General features: G+C 36.5%; 1 protein-coding gene across 10 annotated transcripts in view; it reads left to right on the forward strand.

Annotated features, from left to right (window-relative positions):
• PTPN4 (protein tyrosine phosphatase non-receptor type 4) overlaps nt 1-15,653 on the forward strand; it is a 180,504-nt gene that overhangs the window by 60,110 nt on the left and 104,741 nt on the right. For all 10 annotated transcript variants that reach the window (XM_036421183.2, XM_036421186.2, XM_045575725.1 and 7 more), the window contains one exon: nt 12,340-12,428. In XM_036421183.2, the coding sequence (XP_036277076.1) occupies nt 12,340-12,428 (89 nt within the window). The remainder of the gene's footprint in view (nt 1-12,339; nt 12,429-15,653) is intronic.

Raw genomic sequence — 15,653 nt, forward strand, 5'->3', positions numbered from 1 at the left:
GTAATTTTTTTCCCTATGGTTGAGTAATACAGTATTCCATTGTACAATATATATGTACCATATCTTCCTTATCCAATTCTCTATTGAAGGACATTTTGGTATTTCCATGTCTTGGCCACCATGAGTAATGCTGCAGTGAATATAGGAAGTATATATAACTTTGCTAATAAATGTTTTCAATTTTTCGGGTAGCTAACCAGAACAGGAATTGCTCGGTGTATGTTAACTCTATTCTTTTTCTTTTTTTCTTTTTTTAAATCATTATCAGAGGATATGTTTTTATTGATATTTAGAGAGGGGAAGGGAAAGAGAGAGAGAGAAACATTGATTGGTTGCCTCCTGCATGCACCCCAATGGGAATGAACTCACCAACTTTTATGTACAGGACGACGCTCCAACCAACTGAGCCACCCAGCCATAGTGTGGTAACTGTATTCTTAATTTTTTTAGGACCCACCAGAATGTTTTCCATAGTGTTTATACCAGTTTACATTCCCACCAGCAGTGAATGAGGGTTCTTTATTCTCCACAACATTTCCACTACTTGTTATTACCTGTCTTATTAACAGTAGCCATTCTAACAGGAGTGAGGTGGTATCTCGTTGTTTTAATTTACATTTCCCTAATAGATAGTAAAGTTGAGCATCTTTTCATATGTCTGTTGCCATTTGTATGTCTTGGGAGAGATGTCTGTTCAGGTCTTCTGCCCAATTTCTTAATTGGATTGTTTGTATAGTGTTGAATTCTTTTTGTATATTAGCTCCTTCTTGAAGCTGTGGATTGCAAATATCTCCCATTCGGTTGGTTGCCTCTTTGTTTTGTTGGCGATATCTTTTGCTCTAGAAAAGCTTTGTACTTTCCTTTTTATAGTGACATGGCTGGATTTTACACATAATTAACCATGTTGTTATTTATTAATTTAAGGTAAGAATTTTTTGTTATTCAAATTATTAGATTGTAAAACTCTCTCTCAGAAAGTCTTAAATGTGGAGTACTGAATTAAAGTAACTTAAACAGAGTTATCCAGAAACATATTTTGTACAGACAAAAAAAAAAGCCGGGAAAGATTTCTGTTGTGTGTGGATATAAAAGCTTAAGAAGAAAATGTGCAAATGTTCAGTAAACATGAAGAGAAATTTTGTAGCATCAGGAACAAAAAAGAAGAGGGAAGAGGATACATAAATAGAATACTTGCTTTAATTGAATATCGTAAGTAACAGTGTGTCTTAGTGCATTCATAGTGGTGGCTCTGTTATGTACCTTGCAGTGTTGACACTAAGGATTACTTAGTGAACAAAATATCAATTAGCCCTGCCCTCATGGAACTCACAGTATAGTGAGGGAGAAAGAAATGGAACGTGTATTAACCGTTAAATATGTGGGACATGAAGGAGAAAGTACAGTATGCTGTGAGGTCTTATGGCCAGAATATCTATCTAATCCAACCCGGGAGCAGAGGTAGGGGATCCTTCTTAGAAGAAATAATTTACTGAAGCCAGAAGAATGAATAAGAATAGCAAAGAGAGTGGTTTTCACTGTAGAGCTGTCAGCATGAATGAAGACGAAATAACTGGAGAACATGAAATATTTCACACAATGAAAACTGTTAGTATGTCTAGAAGATTAAATGAATAAGGGAAGATGATATAAAACTAAAGAATGAATGATAACTTTAGGATAAAAAGGAAAATAAAAATTATTTGAGATGAAGAGGGGGATATATTGGTTTACTGTTAAATATATTCTAAATAGTTGGTTTTTTTCTCAGTTGTGGGGTGTTCAGTTGTATGATTTTTAACACGTGTAGATTCATGTAACTACTACTGCAATCAGAATACAGAGTAGTTCCATAACCCAAAAAAAGTCTCACACTGTTCCTTTGTAGTCCAGCCTTCTTTTTACACCTCTTTTCGGACTCGTATTTTTGTCTATATTTAGACTCTAGTTTTGTCTTTTCCAAAATGTCTGGTAAATGGTATTCTGTATATTACCTTTTGAGACTGGCTTCTTTTATTTTCAGTAATGAATTTGAGATTTTATAAGTAATTGTATGTATTATCGATAGTAGTTCATTATTTTTATTGTTGAATATTATTCCAGTGTCTAGATATACTGTGGTTTGTTTATACAGTCACCCACTGAAGAACATCTGGATTGTTTCCAGCATTTAAAAAAAATTATTAATAGACCTACTGCAAGCACTTATTTACAAGTTTTTGTATGAATTTAAGTTTTTATTTCTGTAGGGTAAAAACCACAGAGTGGGATTGTCAGGTCATATGGTACATGCATATTTAGCTTTATGTGAAATTGCCCATCTGTTTTCTAGAATGATTGCACCACTTTGTATCCCCATCAGCAGTATTTGTAGGTTCTAGTTGTTTCACATCCTTTTTAGCATGTCGTACTGCTTGTTTTGTTTAAGATTTTATGATAGGTGTATTTTATCTCATCATGGTTCTATTTTGCATTTCCCTGATGACTAATGATATTGCACATCCTATTTCCTGTGATAAATGTCTCTTCTGCTGTTGTCCATTGTCTAATTTGGTTGTTTCTTTTCTTGCTTTTGTGTTTTGAGAGCTCTCTATGTATTCTACATATAAGTTTTTTGATGGATATATATGATTTGCAGATGTTTTCTCTCTTTGGTTTGCTCTTTTATTCTCTTGACAATGTATTTCAAATGTAAGTGATGGATTCTAATGAACAAAATAAACTGATGAACAAAATAGTTCTAGAGATATAGAAGCATGGAGCAGACTGACAGATCTCAAAGGGAAGGGAGGTGGGCTGGGAAGGTTAGGGGAGGAGAGATGAACCTGGGAAGTTAATGTATATATGCATATCCCATGGACACAGACAATAGTGTAGTGAAGGTCAGGGAGGGGCGGGTGTGAGGGGAAGGGGTCAAAGGGGAAAAACAAAAGAGGACACACTGTAATACTTTCAACAATAAATATATATTTTTTTAAATTCTCTAAATATTTGGAAATTAAGAAATATACTTCTAAATAAACCATGGGTACAAACACTGTCATTATTTCTACCCAACACTATGTGCTTTCTCTCAGTCAGTAATCTAGAAAGAATAAGTTACTCCTAAGTTGGTGGTTAGGCTTGTTTGATGATGTAATGAGTAGCAAAGTAATCTTGAAAATAAAAAATAACTTGAATATATTAATATCAAATAACATGTGTTTTAAAATTTTGTAAAGAATTTCTGACCTTTTAAAATGGAAAAAGCACTGCCAGGAGTAAATGCTGGTCTTGGCTAGGTAGATCAGTTGGTTAGAGTGTTGTCCCCAAGCCAAGGTTGCAGGTTCGATTCCCAGTGAAAGCACATACAGGAATAAAACAATGCATAAATAAGTGGAACAAATAATTATTTATCTTTCTTTCTCTCTCAAATCCTACATAATGAAAGGATAATATGCAAATTGATCCTAATGGCAGAACGACTGGGAAAGATGGGTCACTATGACGTGCACTGACCACCAGGGGGCAGATGCTCAATGCAGGAGCTGCCCCGTGATGGTCAGTGTGCTCCCTCAGAGGGAGTGTCACCCTCAACTGCCTTCCTTTGCTGGCCTGATCACCCCCAATTGTCCTCCCCTGCAGACCCGAAAGCCCATAAGTGCCCTCCCCTGCTGGCCATCTTGTGGCTGCCATCTTGTGTGTTGGAGTGATGGTCAATTTCCATATTACCTCTTTATTATATAGGATATTTAAAGTCATGAGATGAGAGCATTGCAGGAACATGCCTGGTAGATACTGAATGGAAGAGGTCCTTGGAGGTGAACACTTAGCAGTTCAGAGGTTAGAAAGATGAGGAAGAACACCAGGAAGAAGTAGCATCCTGTCTAATAAAGAGGGAATATACTAATTGACTGCCACCCCTCAAAGATGGCAGCACCCACAGGCACAAGATGGTGGTGCCCAGTCCCCTGGGCCCCGCCGGGGTGGCAGGCACGCAGCAAGGTCAGGCCCACCCCCAGGTGGGTCCAGTTGCTCTGCGTGACTGCCTCTGGCCATCTGAGGCTTGCCTGCACCCAGGGTGCCAGAAGTCTCAGATGCCTGCTGCCCAGCTGCCCAGGTCGCCTGAGGCTCAGGTAACCATGGCTGGCTGAGGCTTGCGCTACTGGCAGTGGCAGCAGCAGAGATGTGATAGGGGCATCACCTTCCCCTGATTGCCAGATTACTTCCCGCCTCTGAGGGCTAGCAGACTGTGAGAAAGGGCAGGCCAAGCTGAGGGACTTCCCCCCTCCAGTGCATGAATTTTCATGCACCGGGCCTCTAGTTTTATATAGAAAGAAAGCCTTTCTGTCAAAGACGAATGTGTCTTTGAAACCAAGTGATAACTGTGTTAGAGGAGTCCTGGTTAGAAATGTACACAGGCTCTTGGTGGCCTTATAACAGCAGTTTGGGAAGTAGAGTGATGACCAGAGATTGATTAGGGAGTATTTAAGGAAGGTTGTGAGAGATTTTGCTCTCCAGGATACAGATAATAGTAACAGGAAACACCTATTTGGCATTTACAAGAAATTATGTTTATTAATCTCTTTTAATATTATACTTAAAACAGCTCTGTGAGGTAAGAGAAGAACCAGTTTATACGTTCTTTCAAAACCTTGTTTTTAACCTGCATGTATTTGAACACTTCATGAGACAATGGTTAGAATAATTTAAAAAATTAAAAATATAATCCCTTGAGGAGATTAAAAATGGTGGGAAAGTATCATAAGTGGATGCTGCATGGACATGCTCTCAGGAACAAACTGTAGTTACAACTGAAATATAGAAAACCTTCCTGAATAATCAACAGAAGACTTGTAGGAGAGAACCCTGATACCTGAGGACCAAGAGTGGAGACTGCATAGAGGCTGTGAGATGGGGCTGAAGCCCGAGAGGGCTGGCTGGGCGCCCACAGAGAGCAACTGAGTTCCGGAGAGGTGTCTCAGCTGTGTGGGTTGCCACTGAGAACTCTGGGATCGAATTCCCGAGGTGGGCACCCCAGCAGAGAGCACCACAGCTGAGAAGGGTAACCACTGGCTGTGGAAAGCAGCAGGTTTGCTGTCTGCCAGGGAGAGACAGCTGGAAATTCAGGCACCCTCTTAAAGGGCCAATGCACAAAATTCCCTGTGAAGCCACCCACCTTACGCTCCCAAAGAGGGAGGGCAGAGTGGGTTGGAGCTCTCTGAGCAGAATCCAGGATTCGAGATGGGGTTAATGTTTGAAGGCAGACACTGCCAGTTTCCTGTGGTGAATCATTGCCTCACACAGGGAAAGGACAGTCTTTCCCACACACATTTGCTTTGCCTGACCCCGAAATTGGAAAACACCTTGCCTTGGGGCCACTTAAGAAACTAAAAACTATCTTGACTCTATTGAATGCTCTTGCCTATTAAATTTTAGAGGATATTTAACATCTTCTTTTTCAATATCCTGTAGTTTTCTGAGTACAGGTCTTCTCCCTCCTTAGGTAAGTTTATTCTTAGGTATCTTAATTTTTTTGTTGCAATGGTAAATGGGGTTGTGTTTTTAATTTATTATTATTGGTGTAAAAGAAGCCAAAGATGTTTGGGTGTTAAATTTGTATCTATCACAATGACAAATTCATTTATTAAATCTGGTAATGTTTTGATGAAGTTTTTAGGGTTTTCTATGTACAAGTATCATGTCACCTGCAAGTAATGACAGTTTTACTTATTCTTTTCCAATTTAGATATCTTTTATTAGTATTTCTGCTTCTTGGCTGGTCACTATGGCTTACACTTCCAGTACAATGTCAAACAGGAGTGGTGAGAGTGGGCATCACTGTCTTGTTCCTGTTTTTAAGGGAAATGGTTTTAGTTTTTCCCCATTGAGTATTTTGTTGGCTATAGGTTTGTCATATAAGGTTTTATTATGTTGAGGTATTGTTTCTTTAGTCCCACTTTACTGAGAGTTTTTGTCAAAAAATGGTGTTGGATTGTGTCATATGCTTTTTCTGTATCAACTGTGGTTTTTGTCTTTGAATTTGTTTATATGATATATCCCTTTTATTGATTTGCAGATATTGTTCTAGTCTTGCTTCCCCAGAATAAATCTCTCTTGGTCGTGGTGTATAATCTTTTTAATGTATTGCTGGATGTGATTTGGTAAAATTTTGTTGAGGATTTTAGCATCTATGTTCATCAGGAATATTGGCCTGTAATTCTCTTTGTTTTTACTGACTTTATCTGGTTTGGGGATTAGGGTAATGCTGGTTTCATAGGAAGAGCTTAGAAGTGGGCCTTCCTCTTGAATTTTTTGGAATAGTCTGAGGAGGATTGGTGTTCTTCTGTGAATATTTGGTAAAAATCCCGCCGTGAAGCCATCTGATCCATGGCTTTTGTTTGCTGGAAGTATTTTGATTACTGTTTCAATTTCATTGGTTGTTATCTGTCTATTCTGGTTTTCTAATTCTTCCTGATTGAGTTATGGAAGATTGTATTTTTCTAGGCATATGTCCATTTCATCTAGGTTGTCCAGTTCGTTGGAGTAGAGTTGTTCGAAGTATTTTTTTTACAATCCTTTGTATTTCTGTGGGGTCAGTTATTACTTCACATATTTCTAATTTTGTTTGAGTCCTTTCTTTGTTTCTTGGTGAGCCTGGCTAAGAGTTCATCAATCTTGTTTATCCTTTCAAAGAACCAGCTTTTGGTTTTATTGATTTTTTTTGTCAAGGGAGGGGGTCCTCTATGTCATTTATTTCTGCTCTGGTGTTTATTATTTCCTCCCTTCTACTTTGGGCTTTTCTTGTTATTGTTTTTCTAGTTGTTCAAGTTGTAGAGTTAGATACCTTTTTACTAGTTTTTCTGTGGGGTGTTTTTTTTTTTTTGAAGTAGGCCTGTAGAGATATGAACTTCCCTTTTAGTACTGCTTTCATTATGTCCCCATAGATTTTGGATTGCTGTGTTTTCATTATCATTTGTTTCCAGAATGTTTTTTATTTCTTCTTTGATCTCTTTAGTAACTCGTTCATTTTTTAATTGCATGCTATTTACCCTCTAGGTATTTGATACTTTTTAATTGTTTTTATTGTAGTTGATTTCTAATTTTATGCCATTGTGATCTGAGAAAATGCTTATGACAACTTCAGTGTGTTTTTTTTTTTAATTTGTAGAGACTTAGCCTGTGCCTTAATATGTGGTCTATCTTTGAAAATGTTCATGTACACTTGAGAAGAATGTATATTCCATAGCTTTGGGGTGAAATGTTCTGAAGATGTCAATTAAGTCCATCTGATCTAGTGAGTCATTTAGGCTTGCTGTTTCTTTGCTGATTTTTTTTTTTTAGAAGTTTTATCCAGTGATGTCAGTTGGGTATTAATGTCCCCTACTATGATTATATTGCTGTTTATCTCTGCCTTGATATCTTCCAGAAGTAGTTTTTTTTTTTTTTTTAATGAATTTGAGTGCATATAGGTTTACCAGAGTTATATTCTCATGTTGATTTGCTCCCTTTAGTATTACGAAGTAGCCTTCCTTATCTCTTGTTATGGCTTTCACTTGAGATCTAATTTTTCAGATATAAGTATAGCTACTCCAGCTTTTTTTCCCCCCCCATTTGCATGGGAAAAAATTTTCCATCCTTTCATTCTCTATCCTGTGTGTATCTTTTGTTCTGAGGTGGGTCTCTTACAGACAGCATATAGTTATGTTATGTTTTTGTATCCATTGAGCTACCCTATGCCTAGAGGCCCAATGCACGAAGATTCATATAAGAATGGGCCTTCCTTCCCCTGGCTGCCAGCACTGCCGTAGCTCTGGCCAGAGCCGCCTTTCCACCTTCCCACACTGCCCAGAGGCCCAGAGCAGCTGGGGTGGTGTGGAATGCCTGCATTGACACCATGGGGACGACACTAGCAGTCCAGCATCTGTGTATGCAAATTACCTGCCATCTTTGTTGGGTTAATTTGCATACTCACTTCTGATTGGCTGGTGAGTGTCTCAAAGGTATGGTCAATTTGCATCGTACTCTTTTATTAGTGTAGATAGGTACTTATTTATTGCCAAATTGATTCAGTTTAATTCTGTATGCCTAAGTTTCTCTCTCTTGTTTCTTCTCTATACAGCATTCCCTTTAGCGTTTGTAATGCTGGCTTGGTGGTGATGTATTCCTTTAGCCTTTTTTTTTTTTTTTTTTTTTTTTTTTTTTTTTTTTTTTTTTTTTTTTTTTTTTTTTTTTTTTTTTTTTTTTGTCTAGATGCTTTTTATTTGGCAATTTTGAATGATAGCCCTGATGGATATAGTAATCTTGGTTTTAGATTCTTTCTTTATATTACCTTGAATACTTCATGTGCTTTCCTTCTGGCCTGTAGAGTTTCAGATGAGAAATCAGGTGTCAGCCTTATGGGAGCTCCATTGTAGATAATAGTTTGCTTTTCTCTTGTGGCCTTTAAGATTCTCTCTTTGACTTTAATTTTTGGCATTTTAATTATGCTGTGTCTGGGCATGGGCCTATTTGGGTTCTTGTTTGGGGTTCTCTGTGCCTCCTGAACTTGTGTGACTTTTTCTTTACCAGGTTAGGGAAGTTTTCTATCCCTTCTCCCCTTCTGCCTCTTCTGGGACGCCTGCTCTTCGAATATTGTTAACATTTCATCATGTCCCCTACAGCTCCCTTAAGTTGTTCTCCTGTTTTTTAAATTTTTTTTCTTTTTGATTCTTTGAATGAGTGATTTTCAACCTCATCTTTTAATTCACTGATTCGATTCTCAGCTTCCCCTAATCTGCTATTTATTTCTTCCAGTGTCTTCTTTATGTGTTCTATGTCATTCTTTGTTTTCTTAGTTACTATATGTTTTCTCATGCTGTTGAGCATCTTTACCATCCTTACTCTGAACTCTTTATCTGATAAATTTCTGATCTCCATTTTATTTATCTCTTCTTCTGGAGAATTCTCTTGTTCTTTCGTTTGTAGATTGTTTCCTATCTTTGGCTTTCTGTTTGGGTTTGTGACTGTGTATTAGATCTGCTCCACCTCTCAATCTCTAATGCAGGAAAGGGTCAAATGCTGTTTCTGACTGATCAGGCAAAGACTAAAAACCTCTATACACCGTATCTGTTTACAGACTTACATGATTCTGTCTTAAATTGTCCTCAATCAAGCATTCATATGTGTGGCAAGAGTTTTTTCAACAGGGTTCAGTAGTTGCTTCTGCCTGGAGGCTAATTGTTATTCTAAGTCTCTCTTTTTAAAAAAAAGATATATTTATTTTATTTTATTATTTTTATTTATTTTTTTTACAGAGAGGAAGGGAGAAGGATAGAGAGCTAGAAACATCGATGAGAGAGAAACATCGATAAGCTGCCTCCTGTGCACACACACCCCCCCCCACACACACACACACACACACACACACTAGGGATGTGCCCACAGCCAAGGCATGTGTCCCTGACCGGAATCAAACCTGGGACCCTTCAGTCCGCAGGCTGACGCTCTATCCACTGAGCCAAACTAGTTTCAGCTATTCTCAGTCTCTTAATTGGGCCTCAGCAATTGTGCACTGTGGGGCAAAGTGTTTTCCAATGGAGGGATTAGCTGTCTTCCCCCACAGGCAAGGTCGCCTGTATGCCTAATGCCTGCGGAATATGACCTTGCAGTGTAAGGGAATGACTCAGCACAAGAAACCAGGGTGTCTACCTTCTGAGCTCTGAATCCTAAGCCCCGGATCCTGGCTTCTGTTCTCACAGCTCCAGTCCACTCTGCCCTCCCTCTGCAAGAGCACAAGGTAGGTGACTCCACAGGGAATTTTGTTCTTTGGCCCTTTAAGAGGGTGTCTGAATTTCCAGCTGTCTCTCCCTGGCAAACAACAACCCTGCTGCTTTTCATAGCAAAATGTTATGTGACTACCCTTCTCAGTTGTGGTGCTCTTTTCTGGGGGGCCCAGCTCTGGAATTAGACCCTAGAGTTCTCATTGGCAACGCCCACAGCTGAGATATCTCTCTGGAACTCAGTTGCTGTCTGTGGGCATCTCGCCAGCCCTTTCACTCCTCTGCCACTCCTACCAGTTTCTTTGCAGTCTCCCCTTTTGGTCCTCAGGCATAGGGTTCTCTCCAGCGAGTCTTCCATTGATTATTAAGGAAGTTTTTCTATAATTTAGTTGTAATTTCAGTTTGTTCCTGGGAGCATATCTGTGCAGCATCCACTTTATCCACTGGCATTTTTAATCTCTGTACTTTATCTTTTAAATTTGCTTCTATATCCACCACTACATAGAACTTGCTCTTGTGTGTGTAGTTTGAGCTGTGGTTTTCTGTAATCTGATTGTATCTTTTTTATGTCTTTACAGTTCAGGTGCATTGATTATATACCTTGAAATGTTACGTATTGTTTTCAAGTTTTACAGATTCTTTTTCTTTTTTAATTTCTTTATTGATTAAGGTATTACATATGTGTCCTTATTCTCCCATTACCCCCCAAGCTTCCATTCATGACCCCACCCCCCTTGTTGTCTGTGTCCATTAATTAAGCTTGTATGCATGCATACAAGTCCTTTGGTTGATCTCTCCCCCTTTACTCCCACTGTTCCCTACCTTCCCTGAGGTTTGATGTTCTGATTGATGTTTCTCTGTCTCTGGATCTATTTTTGTTCATCAGTTTATGTTGTTCATTATATTCCACAAATGAGTAAGATCGTGTGATTTTTATCTTTCTCTGTCTGACGTTTTTCACTTAGCATAATGTCCTCCATCTCCATCCATGTTGTTGCAAATGGTAAGAACTCTTTTTTTACCGCAGTGTAGTATTCCATTGTGTAGATGTACCACAGTTTTCTAATCCACTCATCTGCTGATGGGCACTTAGGCTGTTTCCAAATCTTAGCTATGGCAAATTGTGCTGCTATGAAATAGGGGTCCATTCTTTCCATATATCTTTTCTGATGTTTTTTGATGGGGAGCTGAAAAAGTAATAGGAGCACATATTAAGTCTGTCATCTATTAGGCTAAGTCTGCCATTTTAGTTCTGATTTCTAATTGATGTCCTTTAAAAATGATTTAAGATTCTGATAATAATATACAGGTTTTGGTTAATGGTAAACAAAATGAGCAGCCAGACAAATTAGCATACACTGTTGTGTTTGACCTTGTTATGTATTATTCTACCCAATGGGTTAATTTAATAAGGTTTTACGTAATTAGAAATTATTATAACAATTTAAATATTTTTTCTTAGGGAGACAATTATAAAATCTTATATTTTCAACAATTTTTTTAGCAGATCAATAGTAGGTGGTAAAAGCATTATTGCTATATCAGTTTACCTATGGAAAGTTTCAAGTCAAAAATCAAAACTATTTCAGGGTTGATTAGCATCTGAAAAACAGTATTTTAATTCTATTCATTTTCCTCATAATGTAGGTTAGCTATTCAAGTTCGATCAGTTAGCATGAAAATTCTTACTCAATTCTCAAAGCACAATTCAGATTTTCTTCTTTAGAGTCTTCCAAACTCTCAAACAATTGTTCCTCACTCTATAATTTCAGGATGTATTTTATTGTATTATACTAATTATAGGAATTTTCTTATTTTGAAAATACTGTTTTATTGCAGGTTACCCTTCACCAAACTCTGAAGTCCATTTTTCTTATTCACTTTTTATAATATAATCAGAGCATTATATTTGCACAGTGATTGGAATATAAGAATTTTAGGAATGGAAGGATGGATACTAACTCATCATTCTAATTTTCTGTCCCAAATAAAGTATAAACTATGGAAAGTCCTGAGATCATAATGACTTTTAATAATGCAACGTTTAAGTTTGATTTGAAATATGTCATTTATTTTTATGAGGTAACAATTACCATATGGATTTGTAACTATGCAATTACTAGAGGCCTGGTGCCCGACATTTGTGCACTCTGCCCGGCCTGCACCCTCTTGCAGTCTAGGACCCCTGAGGCTTGTCCGACTGCTGGAGGCAGGAGAGGCTCCCACCTCCACCACGCTCTCCAGCCAGGAGCTGGGTTGGCTGCTCCTTAGCACTGCCTTGAGGGTAGGAGAGGCTTCTGCCACTGCCACTGCACTTTCCAGCTGTGAGCCCGGCTTCTGGCAGAGCAGTGCTCCCCCTGTAGTAGCGCAGTGACCAGAGGACAGCTCCTGCTTTGAGCTTCTGCCCTCTGGTGGTCAGTGCATATCATAGCGACCTGTCGTTCTGTCATTTGGTCTATTTGTATATTAGGGTTTTATTATATAGGATGTGGTGCCTTTGAAAATTTCTCATTGTATAAAAAATAAAACTAATCCTGTTTTTAAAATACATTTTTAACAGATAAAGCCCAGTATTTTAGACTTGTCATTTTCTTTTTTGAAGGATCAAAGTAACAATGAAATTATGATTGGAGTGATGTCAGGAGGAATTCTCATTTATAAGAACAGGGTACGAATGAATATCTTTCCATGGTAAGGACTTCCATGAATACTTTTGCTTTTTTATATTACTAATATAATAATTCATATTAAAGAAAATGACGAAGTGTATTAATGTTGGCATGCAAATTTATTTTACTTGGAATCTACCAGAAGACACCAAAATAATTGTGTTAATTTATTTCAAAAATTGCTTAGCTTCTCGGAAATATTACTTTATGAATTTTTCTCTTAGGGAATCTCTAAATTTGTACTGTAATATGATAGCTAGCATCATGTGTACTCTGTCCTGCACCATCCCCATTGCTTTAAATACAGTAAGTATTTCATTTAAATGCATTCATTGAGATAGATTATTATTTGGAACACAGGCATACTAAGACTTATATTACAGTGTCTTAAATTGGTGCTAAGAAAGTATGGTGGCTGCATGGGGTATAAAACCTATGTTTTTATTTTTGCTTTTTGTCTCATTTCTACTGTCCTTCGTATATTACCTTTGTCCTCACTGTCTAGGATGACTCACCCACCATCACTTCTATATCCCAGAATGAAGAAAAAGGAAAAGTAGCATCTGCCAGTTCCCTTTAATGGAATGACACGAAAATCTTAACAGTCACATTTATCTTATCTCATATAAGTAACTCAAGTTTTTAAAAAATAAACACAATGGTTTTCTTTAGGGGAAGAAATAAATACAAAAGAACTATATTGTATTAATCTGTTTTGTTGTTTTTTATAGCTCTTAAAATATTTGGTCCTGATTTTTCAATATCTATGATTTTCATTTTTTTTTTTTATAATATTCACTCTTAATGAAATAGGGTAACTGACAGGAATAATTATTTTATAAAATTGCCACAACTTTGTTTTTTTTAAAGAAAGATAAATTTTTGTTAGGACATAAGAACATAAACCATGAAAAAAAATTAATGAAATGAACATCAAAATTAAATACTTCTGCTTTCCAAAGATACTCTAAAGACACAGTTGTTTAAAAAAGACATATTTTTAAAAAACAAAGAATTTACCAAGAATATATGAAGAACTTACAGCTCAGTAATAAGAAGACAAACTAATTTAAAAAATAAGAAAAATACTTGAATAAACAATTCAACCAAAGATACACAAATGGCCAACATGAAAAGATGCTCAGTCATCAAAGGAATACTGTTCAGAAATAAAAAGAAATGAACTAGATACATTATGCTATGTGGATGACCCTACCCTCAAAACATTATGCTGATTGTTAGAAGTCCATACATATACTTTGTTCCTATTTATATGAAATTCATAAATTACTAGTTAGAGCAGAGCAATGGTTGTAAGGAACTGAACATGGGAAGAGGCAATTGACTGCAAAGGGGCACCAGGCGACATTTTGAAGTGATGGAAATGTTAAACGGTGAATTGGGTGGATGGAAGTTACACAGCCAAATACATTTGTCAAAATTCATTGAATTGTTCGCCTATGATCATTATATTTCATTGTATGTATAAATTACACCTCTGAATAGCTCATAAAAACACTAAAGATCACTTAGTGTTTCTTGTTACATCTTCTCAGTGCTTCCTATGCAATTCAAACTGTGGTATGTTCAAAGGAGAATATAAAACAGTTCAATACGTGGTCCTTATAAGTGAACACAAAAATTCATTATAAAACAGTAAGAAAGTGTATTGGTAGATGTATATCTTTATGATTTTACTAAAGACAATTTTTAAAAATACATTCTTACATTTTATATAAATGTCAAAATCAGAAATAAATTATTTTCCGTTCATATGCATTAAAAGAATATGATAACCTAAATTTTCCTGTATTGTCAAAATTCTATAATACACAATTCCTTTATTATTAATAAGGATTCTAAAAGAGTTTTTGGCAAATTGCTTCAAAAACACAAAAGATACAATTTCTCTAGAGAAAACTTTAATGGCTCAGTGATAGTTGAAATGGTTTTATAAAGGATAAATAAAAATTTCCTAAATGAAATTAAAATGAAATGTGCAAGAGGCACATGTGTTTAGAGGGTTCAATCAGGGAATTCATGGTAGATGTACCAAGCATGTGGGAAGACCTACTAGTAAGAAAGAACTTGGCAACTTGAGGAAATATTGGGCTTTTTGGTTTGGTTTTTCCTTCAGTTTTCTTCATTGTGTATAGAAGCAAGGAAACAAGAATTTAGGAAAATAATGCTTAAGAGAAATTAGATTTAGATTTTGAAGGCTCTTATGTATTCTATATGCTCAGGAGTTGGTATTTTATTGGTAAGTATACCTACAGCTTAATATTGAGAGAGAACTCATATTTTCCAAGTCTTTCTCATATAATTTAGGCAAGTATATGCACCTTTAAGATATTGACTGGAAAACCTTATATAGTGTTCATTTTAAACATTGTGAAGAATTAATCTATGTAGATGGGATTTAAATGTATTAAAGCTATTAAATTTTCATTGTCATGGAACATAAGAATGTCTTGTGATTCTAACTACTCATAACAATACATACTATAACAAATATATTTATAAATACTTCACCAATAGCCATGATTTAAGATCCAGTATGAAACCAAAATTCAAATGGTAGAAAATTTCTACATGAATGAAGAATTTAGAGCAAAGTTGGAAGTTTTAGAATTGATTAAATATTGAGACAGAAAAAAAAATCACTCATGGATCTTAATGCATTTTATCTGTAGCTTAAAATCCTGTAAGTTGGGGGTTATTAGCATTGTTTTTACAGATAAGGATTGAAAAATGGCAGAGAACTTGGCTGGTCTAAGGTTAAACAACTTGTAAGTATAAAGTAGAATTTTTAACCCAGGTCTTTCAGATTCTGAAACACACGCTTCTCCCTTACCACTTCTCTTAAAATTAGAACTACATGTAGAAAAAGTAGTGTGCCACATACTAAATATGCTTCTTCGTATCTTTTCATGTATGATTATTCCTGAGTTATTTAGTTCAAGTTCATACTTTTAAAGTGTTGAATAGTGAATTGGGATTATTTTTAGAGAAAATAATCTGTAAGTTAGACTTCATTAAAATCAATGCTAATAAAAGACAACACTATTAAGCCTGGCTGGTGTGGCTCAGTGGTTGAGTGTCAACCCATGAACCAGGATATCATGGTTTGATTCCAGTCAGGGCATATGCCCAGGTGGTGGGTTCAATCCCCAGCATGGAGCATGCAGGAGTCAGCTAATCAATGATTCTCTCTCATTATTGATGTTTCTATATTTTCTCTTTCCTC

Source organism: Pipistrellus kuhlii, unplaced genomic scaffold (assembly GCF_014108245.1).
Source record: "Pipistrellus kuhlii isolate mPipKuh1 unplaced genomic scaffold, mPipKuh1.p scaffold_m20_p_7, whole genome shotgun sequence".
NCBI classification, from domain to species: Eukaryota; Metazoa; Chordata; class Mammalia; order Chiroptera; family Vespertilionidae; genus Pipistrellus; species Pipistrellus kuhlii.